The sequence below is a fragment of the Columba livia genome, chromosome 10 (genome assembly GCF_036013475.1).
Source record: "Columba livia isolate bColLiv1 breed racing homer chromosome 10, bColLiv1.pat.W.v2, whole genome shotgun sequence".
Classification (NCBI taxonomy): Eukaryota; Metazoa; Chordata; class Aves; order Columbiformes; family Columbidae; genus Columba; species Columba livia.
Window position 1 is genome coordinate 956,993 of NC_088611.1, and position 15,339 is coordinate 972,331.

At 43.5% G+C, this 15,339-nt stretch overlaps 1 protein-coding gene across 8 annotated transcripts in view; it reads right to left on the reverse strand.

Annotated features, from left to right (window-relative positions):
* The window catches only part of TAMM41 (TAM41 mitochondrial translocator assembly and maintenance homolog), a 111,174-nt gene that overhangs the window by 54,540 nt on the left and 41,295 nt on the right, over positions 1-15,339 (reverse strand). For all 8 annotated transcript variants that reach the window (XR_010474976.1, XR_010474975.1, XR_010474974.1 and 5 more), the window contains exon 8: positions 10,442-10,518. Coding sequence is in view for 5 of the 8 variants with exons in the window: in XM_065074829.1 (XP_064930901.1) it covers positions 10,442-10,518 (77 nt within the window). In the remaining 3 variants the exon portion in view is untranslated. The remainder of the gene's footprint in view (positions 1-10,441; positions 10,519-15,339) is intronic.

Genomic DNA, 15,339 nt, shown 5'->3' on the forward strand with positions numbered 1-15,339 from the left:
GACCTTTGAAGGCAGAACATCTGCTGGAGCCCTGGAAGCTCCACGAGGGGACGAGGGCGGCCGAGCCACCAATGAACCTGACACGGGCTGTGGGCAGAACGGCCCGGCAGCTCCCAGGCTCCACAGAGACTGGTTATTTCTCTACTGGCCACCTACCTTAATTTTTGTGTAAAGGACAGACCGAAAATTTCCAAATTGCTTTTCCTTTCCATAGAAAAAAGACAGCGGAAAGCCCAGTACTTTCCTTCCCATGCAGACACTGAAATATGACATTCTAAAGCCCAAATTTCTCACATATTTAAGAGAAGAATATTATCTGCTTGTAACAATTTTATTAAGGACTACTATAAATGTTAACACATTTAAAGCTAATAAACTATTCACCTCTACTTCTAGAAACGGAGCTCTTCATTTTGAAATAAATGAATAGGTTGGGTGGGTGAATAAGACACCACATCAAACAACACAATTATGGTGAGGTGCCAGCACTGTGCAATCAGTGCATTCCGCCACTCTCTCTGTGGGGCCACGCACAGCAAGACCACGGATTTCAATCGGAGGCCAACGCCGCTGAACTCAAATGTATTTGAAATCTAGACCGCTGCTTGAAAACCACCGTATTTTGTACCAATAACTGAGGATAAACACTCCTGAAAGAGAAACGCTCCTTAACGCAGCTCATCATTTGGAGGCGAGTTCAAAGGAAAAGTTACATTTTTGCGTTTTTATTTAATCTGATGCTTTCCAGGCCAGGCTCAGCAAAAAGGGCATTAGGACACAAACACTGGGAGAAGAGATGGAGCCACGGATGAGCTGTCACTCTTTGGCCACGATGAGCCAGACATATCCAGCTCTAAAGAAAGCAAATAAAGGCCAGAGATTCACAGTCACAAAGTTACAACTGTAACACACGGATGTTTTCCCATGAACCAAACAGACAACACGGGCATGACCCAGGAAATACAAGCAGTTACTGCTATTGCCGCAGCTGCAGGAAAATTAAGCCTAGTGCATGTACCAATATTATTTTATTTAAAACAAGAACAAAAGATGGCATCTAACTGTTTATAATTTCCCTCTTACAATGCAATAAATATAGATCTAAAGCAAACTTAATTCCAGTGTTACGAAGCTATTATCAACTAATACAACACTGTTGTACTGGATGGACAAAAATACTCTTGAAATGCAGCGCAGTGTTTTGGGGGACCTTCCAATGAATGTGTCATTAAGTTTAAAATCAGAACAGAAGGGAAAAAAATATCAGAGGAGAGTAATAAATCACTCCTCACTCTTCAATTTCCTAAATAAGAACCATTTCTGCTTTTAAGCTTATGGATGACAGAAGTTTCTGCACTGACATTGTTTATAGCTGTGTAGCAGATTTGTAGCCAGAATTCTGCTCACACAAGTAATTGGTTTTTGGTTCAGCAGAAGAGAGGAAAAATTAAAAGCAAGTAATTTAAGTGTTTGTGTCTTGGGGAAAAAAGAAACAAAGTGTTGCTGGTCGGTTGTTTTTTTTTCTCCCGTTTTTTTCTTAAACAAGAGAACAAAAGGCATGAGTTAGTAAATCAGAGTGTGATACTTGACCGTATCCTCCTTTTATCTGATAAACCATGAATCAGGACACTCATCTTGGGCTGGAAAAACCCATGTTCAGATGCATCCTCCTTCAGGTGGGGATCTGAACGGCATACCATGAATAAAGTCTGGGCTCCCAGCGAGGGAAAAGAAAGTACCAAACGTGCTCATTAACCGAGAACTTGCATCTCCCTATCTGCAACAGAATATTGCGGATATACTAACAGAATATTGTAAACAATCTATGATCATTTCACTAAAGGCTGCATAACAGAAAAAGGAGTAAAGATTGTATAAGACCACTTCAATTTTAACACCGCACTGCTGCTAAAAGAATTGACTTTACAACATTAACACTACTTCAACATAGCATGTGTGTATAAAAACCACATATGTAAGCAAAAGTCGCCTTTCCTTCAGCACAGGGCTTTAAAACCTTAACTGAACACAAAGTTTACTCAGTCCTCCTTTCTTAAATATAATCTTTTCATTTGCTTACAAGCAAAGGTACCTCCAGGTCTGCCTGCACAAACAAAGCCAAGACCATTCCCACTGCAGCAACCACCTTCTCCTTCCCCAAAGCCCCACTTGGCCATCAGGACAACATCCCAGTGCCCCAGCAGCACGGGGGCGGGAACAAGTGCCTACAAAACAATTAAATAAGGAAAAGTAGATAAACTATAGTAAATAGACCGGATCCAAAGTATTTCTGAGATTTGTTAACTCCTTTCCTCTCGCTAATTCTGCAACACGGACATTCCCCAGCTGGTCCCCATTCTCCGGCTCTGGCACCAGCAACCTGCAGCCTTGCTAAATAACTAAGAAGTGTTAATTAATGAAATAAGACAAATAACATTCACCACATGCCAAACAGCCAGATTTTGACATGCTAGCATATTCTGCCCGGCTATAAAACACAGTCTGTTTATGTAGCTTCAGTCATGGCCAGAAAACTTAACAAACAAAACCCAATGACTGACTAAATTCCCTGCGCTGTTTCAAAGTCCAGGATGACAAATATGCATTGTTGTAAAATAGACAAATTGAGCGCAAAGTTCCAAGTATAGCACTTCAGAAACTACCACCGTTCAGAAGCACGTGCATTGACAAGCTCCGTTCGGTTTGGTATGTATCCCCGATCTGGAATTCGGTCAGCTGCAATTTTCAGAGCAATGGTTGGCATCTGATGACAAATGCCATTCGAGGAGGAAGATTCCTTCCCCTCCATTTGCCAACCAACATGTAAAGAGAGAATGTTTCTGTGAACACCATTTACTTGGAGGTAACGCCACCAATCACTGCAAATATTTTAGCACCCATGAGCTAAAAAGGATTCAGAAAGAAAAGGCATTAGTCTGGTTGCCATTGCTCAGGAAATGTCCTCAGCTGGCACAGCTTGGGCAGAAACATCTGGTATGTCAAATGATGCTCCAACCTGTTTACAAACTGCAGGCAGCTGAACCTCCTGCGAATGTTTGTTACAATTAATTTGAAAAAATAAATGTTTAGACACTTTTGTTCGCTAAGGCATTACCATCACGGCACCGACTGTGCTAATGGTGTGCTACTGCCATCAAAACACATCCAGGCGCCAAGCAGACAACTGCCCCATTTTCCAGCCTATTTAACAAGCTGAAAACATAACTCGACTCATTCTTTATCTCCTTGCTGCAAGAAACTTCGGGGAAAAAAAGGGGCAAAGCTTTCTGGAGGTAACGGTAAGTTCCAAAAATAAGTCGCCGCAAAACACACACACAAAAGCACACAACCAGCTATTCTATTGAACACTCCTGCTTCCAAGAAAACCCTAAAAATGAGGAAATGGCCCCGACACCATTTAGGGGAAGCTGCCCTGCGAAACACCAAGGGACACGAACAGCCGAGGGATTTTGAATAACAAAAAGCAGACGGTCAGGAATTCAGCTATTCAGGTATTTTACTAAAAAAATAGATTAACTGATCTTTAAAACAGAAGATATTAGTATTTTCTGGTCTGTATGGTTCGCAAATTTAAAAGCCAAACACTATGCATGCTGTACTCATAGAGTGTTATTATTTAAAGCTTTGGTTTTCATACAACAACAACAGATGATTCAGGCTGCATCTCAATGATTGAACCACATATGTTTTTCCATCACATTACTAAACCAAAACATCACACTTCTATACTTTTCCCCCTTTCAGTAAAAAAGATGATTTATGCCACAAATTCCACTCCAAAACTACCGGGACCCCACTCTTCCCCCCCACTGACTAAACGTGACGGAAACGACCAGCTGACAAATCCACCTCTAACACCTCCAGAGCTGCCGAGGGACCCAAGGGCAGAGTTCTGCTGATCCTGCTGCTTCAAAATCAGTTTCTCTTTCGCTAGACATCACAGATAAACAGATAAACAAGTACAGTTGCTAATTCATACAAGCTATTCAATCACTTAATGGTGGATTATTTTCTGCAATTGGAGAATTCAGTATCACAGAATCCCAGCATGTCAGGGGTTGAAGGGCCCTGGAAAGCTCATGCAGTGCAATCCCCCCATGGAGCAGGAACACCCAGATGAGGTTACACAGGAAGGTGTCCAGGCGGGTTGGAATGTCTGCACAGAAGGAGACTCCACAACCTCCCTGTGCAGCCTGGGCCAGGCTCTGCCACCCTCACCAGGAACAAGTTTCTTCTCATCTTTCAGTGGAACCTCCTGTGTTCCAGTTTGCACCCATTGCCCCTTGTCCTGTCCCTGGTTGTCACCAGAAGAGCCTGGCTCCATCCTCCTGACACTCCCCCTTTCCATACTGATCCCCAGGAATGAGTCCCCCCTCAGTCTCCTCTTGTCCAGCTCCAGAGCCCCAGCTCCCTCAGCCTTTCCTCACACGGGAGATGCTCCACTCCCTTCAGCATCTTGGTGGCTGCGCTGGACTCTCTCCAGCAGTTCCCTGTCCTGCTGGAACTGAGGGGCCACAGCTGGACACAATATTCCAGGTGTGGTCTCCCCAGGGCAGAGCAGAGGGGCAGGAGAACCTCTCTGACCTACTAACTGGGTTGCAGAACATCAATACCTCTGATTTTGAAGACCTTTGTCTCACCCAATATCTGCCTCTTCTCTGAACCAACAGGCGTATTTATCCAATCACCAATCAGGCAGAATGATGACAAAAATCAATATTTTAATTTACCATAAAAGAAGAAACAAACATCCCTATGGACAGTGCCCTTGTTTTCATACCAGACAGTTCCACGCAACCACTCACTTATAGGCAGTCAAAAAACCTTCAGGATCTGAAATATTTTCAGCGCTGATCTAAGTGTCCATACAGTAGGATGGAAGGTACTTAAACTTCTGCTAACATTAATATTAAACACGTGCCTTCAGCTCACTGCCCATAATTTGGTGACGTGATAACTATTTCATCATTAGTATCTCCAGCACAAATAGCAACAATTCAATTCTAATTCTACGGTACATATTGCTTGTTTTGTATTTAAAGACATTAAGACTACAGAGTCATCATCCTTGTCAGCAGTATGTAAAAATAATAAATAATATTCAACTCAGCCTCCAAGTAATATCTTTTTTAGGATCAGCTATCCCAAATAACAAATCCTTGCATATTTATTAATTATAAGATGGTAGCCAGATGAAATTAATTCTCTCCATTTGTGGGCCTTGTCTACATGAAGATTTTATTACAAAGCGGATTAGGGCAGGGATTTTTAAGCACAATCATTCCCCTGCACTAGAAATATCAACTGTATGGTCTAGCTTAATTATTTGAAGTGGATTAAACTAAAGTACATGAAATAAACTGTTGCCAGACAATGGCAGCGCTCACAGTGTGGAACAGCCATGCCAAGGACACGTCCGACTGATGGTCCACGTGCAAGAAACACGGCTGGAGCAGACACCACGTTGTTTTAACATGAGCCCTTAACCAGTTTTTGAAAACATAAATCAAGACTCATCAGGGGTGGATTTCGTATCAGAATGCAAAGCTATTCCTCAGGACTTTATTGTGCTATTTATTAGCTGTCTCCAAACCTTTCATTTCCTTGTGGAAGTTTATTTCCTCCTCTTTGCCAGCAACAGGCTTTTCACTACACCATCCTGAGAGAATAACAAACAACGTGGTTTTTTCCTCATTCATTGCCGTGTTCTTGAGTGGGACTGGGGAAGCGCAGGTGCAGCGCCCCCGCCGGAGCCGACGGCACGTTCTGCCAGTCCTCGTCTGCATCTGCTGCGCTGGTTTCTCAATAACAAGATTATGCTTTAAAAAACTCTGTTCATAACAGAAAGAGCGGTTCCCAAACTCTTTTTATACGAGACAAATACAAAATAATAATCCTTCTTAATATTTGGACACTTGCTGTTCAACACAATTGTGGGAAGAAAAACTGTACCTTCCGTAATTCTTTGTATTTAATTAAACGCTACCCGCTTATACCGTGGTCTCCTGAAAACTCAGATCCTGAAGGGTTGAGAAACCAGCAGAAGCCCAGGAAGGACAGTGCAGGGAGAGAAGAGGAGTATCAAGTACCTCATTATACACTTGATTATTGCAACTGCACAACAACCCGCACGTGACGAGCTTTCCAGCCATTAGCATTAAAAGGACAGTGACACCCACAGGTCTGACTGGTGGTCACTTCATGTAAAGCCCACACACAAGTCTTCTTCGGTTCAGCCTTTTGTTGTTGTTGTTAGTAGAGAACCACTACACCACAAGCTTAAACAGTTGTTTGCACCACAGTTGTAATGGTGACCAACGCAAAATGACAGTACTCATTTCTTCTCCACAATTAACCTTCCCCACGACACAACAGTTAACCAAGCGTGCTTCATAACTTGTCTTTGATAACAAGTGCAGAGTGACTTTAACTGGGGAGGTGTTGAAATATAGTATCCAGTATAGTCCATTAAATATCACAGTATCACAGTATGTTTGGGATTGGAAGGGACCTCAAAAGCTCATCTAGTCCAATCCCCCCATGGAGCAGGAACACCCAGATGAGGTTACACAGGAAGGTGTCCAGGCGGGTTTTGAATGTCTCCAGAGAAGGAGACTCCACAACCTCCCTGGGCAGCCTGTTCCAGGCTCTGCCACCCTCACTGAGAAGAAGTTTTTTCTCAAATTTAAGCGGAACCTCTTGTGTTCCAGCTTGATCCCATTACCCCTTGTCCTATCATTGTTGGCCACCGAGAAGAGCCTGGCTCCATCCTCATGGCACTCACCCTTTATATATTTATAAACATTAATGAGGTCCCCCCTTAGTCTCCTCTTCTCCAAACTAACGAGACCCAGCTCCCTCAGCCTTTCTTCATAAGGGAGATGCTCCACTCCCTTCATCATCTTTGTTGCCCTACGCTGGACCCTCTCCAGCAGTTCCCTGTCCTGCTGGAACTGAGGGGCCACAACTGGACACAATATTCCAGATGTGGTCTCCCCAGGGCAGAGCAGAGGGGCAGGAGAACCTCTCTGACCTACTGACCACCCCCTTCTAACCCACCCCAGGTACCATTGGCTTCCTGGCCACAAGGGCCCAGTGCTGGCTCATGGTCACCCTGCTGTCCCCAGGACCCCCAGGTCCCTTTTACCTACGCTGCTCTCTAATATGTAATTTCCCAACCTATACTGGAACCTGGGGTTGTTCCTGCCCAGATGCAGGACTCTACACTTGCCCTTGTTAAATTTCATCAGGTTATTCCCCGCCCAACTCTCCAGCCTGTCCAGGTCTCTGATGGCAGCACAGCTTCCAGTGTCAGCCACTCCTCCCAGCTTGGTGTCATCAGCAAACTTGCTGATAGTACACTCTATTCCCTCGTCCAAATATAACAGAGGTGCAGCTGAAAACAACATCTAGTGCAAATGTAGCACTGAAGGTCAACCTTATTGATATAGGTGCAGCTGGGAAAAAAAATAAAAGGGAAAAAAAAGACCAAAAAAAAAGAAACAACCAACCCACTCATATTCATTTAAGAAACCAATAACCATTCAGGGAAATCTATATAGCCATACATCGCTCTCATTTCTTCAAGTGCTGGTAAATTTAAACATATTTGTTTTAAACAAAGTTTGGTTTGTATATACACTAACATGCTTCTATATTACCCGGCACTGCAGCGAGTGCCAACAGAGATAAGAGGATCCTTCATGTTAGGACAAACTGAATTCATAAATCCTGGTGATATCCCCGCTACATACAGCCAGGCAAACAAGAATAAAATTACATACCTTCCAGTTTTGAGATATAAACCGTGTTTTTTACCTAGAACAGGTAATTGCGCTGCTGGGCTGCTGATGTATAGAAATCATCAGTCTGAGACGGGATTAAAGCGTGTCAGGGTGTGAAAGTTTGCAATTTAAGACGTCTGCAAGAGGATCAAGGGTTTGTATACAAATAATACCAAAACTTGCATATAGCTTCGATGAGAATATCTGAGGTGAGTTCAACCACCTTGACAAGCAGATTTATTGTTTCACTAACAGAATCGAACCAGTAGTTAACCGGTAGCCCCGGCACATCGGGACGGCATAAAGCCACATTCCTGCACTCTCCATTCAAAAAATAGGATAAAATGTTGATCACGAAATGCGCAAAGCGCGTCAGGAGTTACATTTGACAAATTCCTATTCCAGCACAGAAACAACAGACTCAGGGTAAGACAGAAAAGTTTCTAAATCTAGATTAATCTGAAATCCTTACTCAAAACTTTGGAAGCAGGCAGCTTCACGTGTCATCAGAAATGGCAAAAAGAACCTGTTGGGATTTTTCTTCCCAATGAATCAACAATAAAATTGCCTGTACGTATCACTTAAATACAAGAAACATCACTGAACTAAATCCAATAGTTTGTTCAGATACTGAGTATCTGAAAGTAATCTGATTTACAGAAAAATAACCATTTCATTCCTGGTCATGACTGGAGTATTAGAAACTCTGTATAGAATCCTACATGTCAGAGCAAATGAATCGCAGATACAGAAACAGAGGCGGGAGCCCGCGAGCACACCTGGCACTGCGCGGCAAACCCCAGCTTAAGTGCTAAACTCCAGACTACGTTCAAGCTGTTAGTACCCAGTCTAACACGGAGAGAAGCCTGGCTGATGCCATTGCCCCAAAGCTGACACTAGAAGCAAGTTCAGCGGCTGGGCTGGGCTGCTCAGTTCTTCCTTTGAGCAGCTTCTCCCGTTCTGGGTGCGCAACACGCACAACAACAGCACAGACTCGGAGGCAGCAGAAGTCAGAAGCTGCAGAGCGGCATAAATCTAATTAAATCTAAGTGGCAAGACTAAAGGAATGTAAATTAGAACCAGATACAGATCAGCTTCCTCACATGCAAGTTGCACTGAATCAGACTTCCTCTGCATTCTCTAAATCAGCCCAACATTCCTACCCTGTGGAACTCACACTAGAGTCTTAGGCAACAGTTAATCAAACAGAATGCATTTAGCTTGAGAAAACTGAGAATACGCATGCAAAATATATTTTAAAAACTGCAGTCAAAAGAAAACAGGTTTAGCTTTTGCATTTTCTACGAAATCTTAGTTTACAAGAGAAATCCCTCAGGCCAAAATCACAGTTGAAATTATTTCCTCGAGGACCTCTACGGCTGTTCATCTCACCAAAACCAGTCAGTAAGTGGAGCAATCAACCCAATCCCACCACAGCGGGATGGGTAGAAGCTTGGCGCTCAGCCGGCAGCAAGGTGAACATGCTCGAACAACAAAACCAATGTTCATTATAAAGCTAAGAGCCAGTAACAGAGGAGCTCGCAAGGGTATGGAACCTTCACTGCACGAACTGCTCAAAGAGCGAGCTACTGCTATGTCGACTACTTGAACACACGCAGAAATCCTGGGACTTGCCCGATACGCTGTGTTTATTTACTTTGCAACTACTTTACTAAGTCTATTAGCAACAGCAGTAAACCAATTATTTTATTCAACATATAAGGCAATTATTTTTCAAAAAATATATACAGAAAAAAGGAACAAAGACAAAAAAAAAGAAAAGCTGAATTCAGCTGAAAAGGTGATTTTACACACAAAAGCAGTTTGAAATCCAAAATACCATTTTTCTAGTTAGCACCTATTGAAGTTAGTACCCAAGATCCAGACACTTCTGAGTGCTCACACTACTCAGAAAAAGACAAAGACATTTCTTCCTAAGCACGCAGGTAACAACCCGACCTACAAAGCAGCGCTGCGAATTGCTAGAACTTAAAATATTACTCCAACAGTAGTTAGCCCATCTTAAACACTTATTGTGAACGTCAAAAGCAAAAGTGTTACCCAAATGATGGGCAGCACAAGGCCCTGTTGCTGCAATGGGCGCCACCGCAATGTTGACATCCTGTACTCACCTTTTAGCGGTACTGAAGGGAAAACGAAGCGCTCGTTACTAATGGCAGCACTCTACCTCTTCGCTTCTTAGGACTGAAAAGGAGTCTTTGCAACCCTGTCATGCCCACCCAGTTACATATTCCTAAACAAGAACAACTCTAAGTGATACGATTAGAGAGCGCGAGTTCCCAAATTGTCCTTGGTTTGACAGCAGCTCCGTTACAACTTTTTGGCTATTAAAAACGCTAATGTAATTGGGGAAAAAGAGGGGCACCTTCATATGAATGGGTAAGTACCTTTTTCCAAATGACAGGAGTGATTCCCCCCTGCATACTAACCAATCCAAATGCAACACATTGGGTTTGCACCTGAGGAAAGACGACCTTTCAAGGGCTTCCGAGGGCATTTTTTCCACGTGTCTTAGTTTCAGTGAAATGCAAAGACTGGTAAAGCCAGCATCTAGGCTGACATACAGCACAAAGCATCTGGATCCAACAAAGCAGAGAACCGGGTTTGAGACTTACGTTTCTCATCATCAGCATGCACCAGAGACGCCGCTCTCGACAGAACATCCAGTGGAGTCTCCATTCCTCTCCGGATCCTGCAAAAGTCAAAGTTCAAGCAGTAACCTCAGAGATGGCTTTGATCCAGAGGAGTCAATAAACTTGTACTCGCTGCTCTCCTACACACAAACCGGAATTATCCAAAGCTTAACAGCCACCATGACATTTTCTTGCTTGTGGACATATAGTTGAACACCGGCCACGTGTATAGATAACAGACAGAAAACTGTCACTTGTATAATCACCATCACACTTCAGTAGCTGCTTTTCCCCATTTTTCTCCCCTGACAACACTTAATTCCCACATATGAAAAATTAACCCCATTACATAAAAACACACATTTCAGCACTATACTAAAAACTGACCCTCCCATTAAAAAAAAGGTACTTACTAGAGCTTACATAAGCCTCTCAAAGATTCACATGAATAGCTTCAAAACTAAAAAAGAATTTCCAATATGAAATTCCAAAAGTTATGAAAGGGGAAAGAGGGAAGAGAACAACATGTTGTCAAGATGCTTTGTTAAAAGGCCAGCAACTCGTATGTGTTTTTAAACAGCGAGCAACGGCATAGACAGAACGGTTATGAGAACAAATGGAGAAAGGGAAAAAACTCGGGACTGCTAACAATTTTGTCGGGTTTTTTTTGCCTCATAAAACTAGCATGCCAGTCTGCCATAAGAGCTGTTACTGTAACTAACCTTACAGTGTGAACTTGTGCGGAAAAAGGTAGTGGCAACTACAGAAATCTCAAACACATGTAGATCGACTTAACAACAAGCATATGTTTGGGAAGCAATTTCCTTGACTTAGCACTATAAATAATAAACCTCGCTATCCTCCCACCCTCTGCCTAAATAATGCCAAAGTCTTTAAACCTAGTCAAAGATTTTTAAAGCATAAGAGAAAGAATTTTTAAAGTGTTTTAAAGTTAGAAATATATATACATATATATATTTTCAATAAGGAATTATGCCTAGTCTTGTTTCCACAGAACTGTGCAAGGAGATGAGACTTGCTTGAAATAACTGAGCACGGCGGGGAGGACAAACACACGATGCGCCCGCCCCATCACAACCGGCTTTTGCTCAGGAACACTATGGTAACTCAAATTATAACATCGGTTAACCTTGCCATTTAAAGAGAGCACATGTACACAAGAGGTTTTAGAAACCAAGATCTTAGATTCTTATTTTACTAAGTCTGTCTTCACTATGTACTTCTCTGTATCATGTTTGGCCACACTCTTCAAAACCAGAGCAAAGACTGGGAAGAGCGTTCACTATAGATGCATCCAGCATCGTTCCACTTCCATCGCTTACACCTGGACTCTTGGTTTCTTTCCTGCTTTATCCTTTCTTGGAGTTTAAAATGACTCTCACACAAACTCCTCCAACAGAGTGAAAATTCATTTGGAAAAAATAATATCGAAACCTGTGTGCTCAGATGATGCAGCTACAGCAAACCAAAGGTGACACATGATTTAGCACGAACCAGCTTTGGTTAGCGCTAAACTTCAAAGACAGTCATACAAAGCCTTTTGGTCAACTCTTTAGAGAAAGCCTCTTGAAAAAGAACAACGCAAAGGATACTAAGATGTCTTTTATTGAAAACAAATCGCTATTTTCTTCAAGTTATCAGTAATTTTCCAACAATGGGAGCAGCAGATGCCCAGTCCTTTCCGGAACACTCTCCTAGTAAGAGAATGAGCTGGTGACAGAGTCCATATTGCGAGAAGGAAACAGGAACCAAGTCCTAATTCTATTCAGGAAATTAGACACTTTAAAAACAACTTCACTAAAACCGGCCTCAATATAGTTTTGTAGCTTTGCATATTATTTAAGTTCATATCATGAGAGAGCTGCCGAAGTGTTTCTCTAACAGTCAAGGTCTTATGGAGAATGTTGGTCCATTCAAGAGTTTCTTTGAAGGGATGCTTGTTAAAAGAGACCTGCACATTCCAGAGTGCAACACATGCTGCACACGCAGTTATGAAAATTACCTTTGAGGAGCTATAAACATCCAGATTATTTTTTCAAATAATATGAAATATCCCTCTATCCCTAAATTAAACAAGACAGGGATAATGGTTCAAGAAAGAAATAAAGTTTGCCTGCCAGAATGAGGGAGAAGGAACCTTCTCTTAGAGAGTTCAAAGCCTAGAAGGCTAACTCCACCTGGGCAAGCATGGCGAGTGCTGCAGGCCACGAGAACGGCCCATAGCCCGCAGCGGTCGCACTTCGGAAATGCGAGAAAAGGCCCATTTCCAGGGTTCTGACAAAAAAAAAAGGCCACTTACAAAGGAGACTTCTGATAAAGGGAGCTAGTTCTCTGTGCCACACAGAAACCTGCCCACGCAGCAAAAACCACCCCGGAACAAAGCTGAATTTTTATAAATACCCACATCGAGAAGCGCTGTGTGCACACACGGCACATCACAGCACCAGATCTGCCCCGGCTAAACAAAGACCAGTGAAACACAAGTGCACAAACTTCCCAGAGTGTCAGGGGTTGGAAGGGCCCTGGCAAGCTCACCCAGTGCAATCCCCCCATGGAGCAGGAACACCCAGATGAGGTTACACAGGAAGGTGTCCAGGCGGGCTGGAATGTCTGCACAGAAGGAGACTCCACAACCCCCCTGGGCAGCCTGGGCCAGGCTCTGCCACCCTCACCAGGAACAAGTTTCTTCTCATCTTCCAGTGGAACCTCCTGTGTTCCAGTTTGCACCCATTTCCCCTTGTCCTGTCACTGGTTGTCACCAGAAGAGCCTGGCTCCATCCTCCTGACACTCCCCCTTTCCATATTGATCCCCAGGAATGAGTCCCCCCTCAGTCTCCTCTTGTCCAGCTCCAGAGCCCCAGCTCCCTCAGCCTTTCCTCACACGGGAGATGCTCCACTCCCTTCAGCATCTTGGTGGCTGCGCTGGACTCTCTCCAGCAGTTCCCTGTCCTGCTGGAACTGAGGGGCCACAGCTGGACACAATATTCCAGGTGTGGTCTCCCCAGGGCAGAGCAGAGGGGCAGGAGAACCTCTCTCAACTTCCTCTGGACAGATCTGATTTAAACACTATGGAACCAGCTCTATAAGGATCTTACTTGTTACAAAATCCTAACTGTTGGATTTAAAAAGACACAAGCCAAAAGCTCTTTTACAAGAGTTCAGGATATTTCTGTCTACCATAATTTCAAACATTAGTTTAATATCCTACTTGGTGCTTTCATTTATCAGTGACTGCTCCCACTCAACATTCCCCTACTCCGTCATCTCACCTACACAGCAGCAAAGAAACATGCTGAAAAACTGAAGACACGGAATATAAAACCATACAAATACAATGTCTGAAAGACAAATTAATTACTAAGCACTGATCCACCAGTAAGTTTGTTCTGCAACACTTGAAGAACACAAGACCCGTTAGTGTGACGAAACAGCACATTATCTTCCCCTGCCTTTTTCAAGCTTTTGCAAATTCCGTGCACACAGAGCACTCTCGGGTTTGCAAATACCCGTTCAGGTTGTTTTTTTTAATTATAGAGAAATTAAAGCTTTTGAAAATGAACAGTCAAGTGATTTAATGGACTTACACAGCACCTTCCAAGCACCAGGGAAAGCACGCGGGGAAAAACCCTGAAGTCGCTGGTTTGAAGCTTAAGCAAACAGGCAGGAGAGAACGCGGCACCAAGTGCAGGCTGAACAATGGGACATTCATTCTATCCCGGTATTAATCACAGTGAGGCACGTTGGGGGAGATTCGAAGTAAAGAGAAGAACTTTATGTCTACCTTTTAAAAACGGGTGAATAGCGAAGGTACAGATTGGAAAGAGCAACATGAAAGACTTCACGTCTGCGGCAGTCATCTCCATTCTTTTGTGCGGAATGGACCTTAACTAGTAACCAAAGTAACTAGTTAGATGACAGAAGCAAGAAAACAGTTGGGCGATGAGAACAAGAGGCCTGTGCAAAAGACACGTTGTGCAGATAGGAAAAGAATCAGGAGACTTTACATATAGCTGGGACATGACGATCTGAAGAGAGGTCACAGTCATTGTGATGCTCAGATGACATGGAACAGCAGCACGACCAACAGCCACCGCAAACACCTGCACAAGAACCACGCGAACGCAGACACCAGCGGGACGTGTCTCCTAAACCTGTGGAATGTGAACTACAGACACAAGGCTACACGGTACCAAGGAGAGAGAAACGCTGAATGTTTCAATGACGCAGAAAAAAAATGGGTGCTTGAATTATTGTGTCTGGTGAAATTACAGAGAAAAGGCTGGAGGGGGAAAAAGGGGATTACTAAACACAGCCCATTATAACAACAAAAAAGACACTGAAGAAACAATCAAGAGCGAGGACTAAAGTGAAGTAAGTGTAGATAAACATAAGGAAAACAAGATTAATTGAAGACGATGGTCAAACAGGTCGAAAGCAGATGACATGTAGGAATCACACAGAGTCCCAGAATGTCAGGGGTTGGAAGGGACCTGGAAAGCTCACCCAGTGCAATCCCCCCATGGAGCAGGAACACCCAGATGAGGTTACACAGGAAGGTGTCCAGGCGGGTTGGAATGTCTGCACAGAAGGAGACTCCACAACCCCCCTGGGCAGCCTGGGCCAGGCTCTGCCACCCTCACCAGGAACAAGTTTCTTCTCAAATTTAAGCGGAACCTCCTGTGTTCCAGTTTGCACCCAAGGCAGATGCAGGCACGATACTGCCCAGTCAAATTCATCGCCAGAAGGACCGAGAAACTCCGGCTGGTGTCAATGGCAGAAAGCTGAACTGAGGAGGAAATCCAGGCTCAACTTATCAGCACAACCAATAAGTCCACAGGGGGAAGGAAGCTAAAGCAACA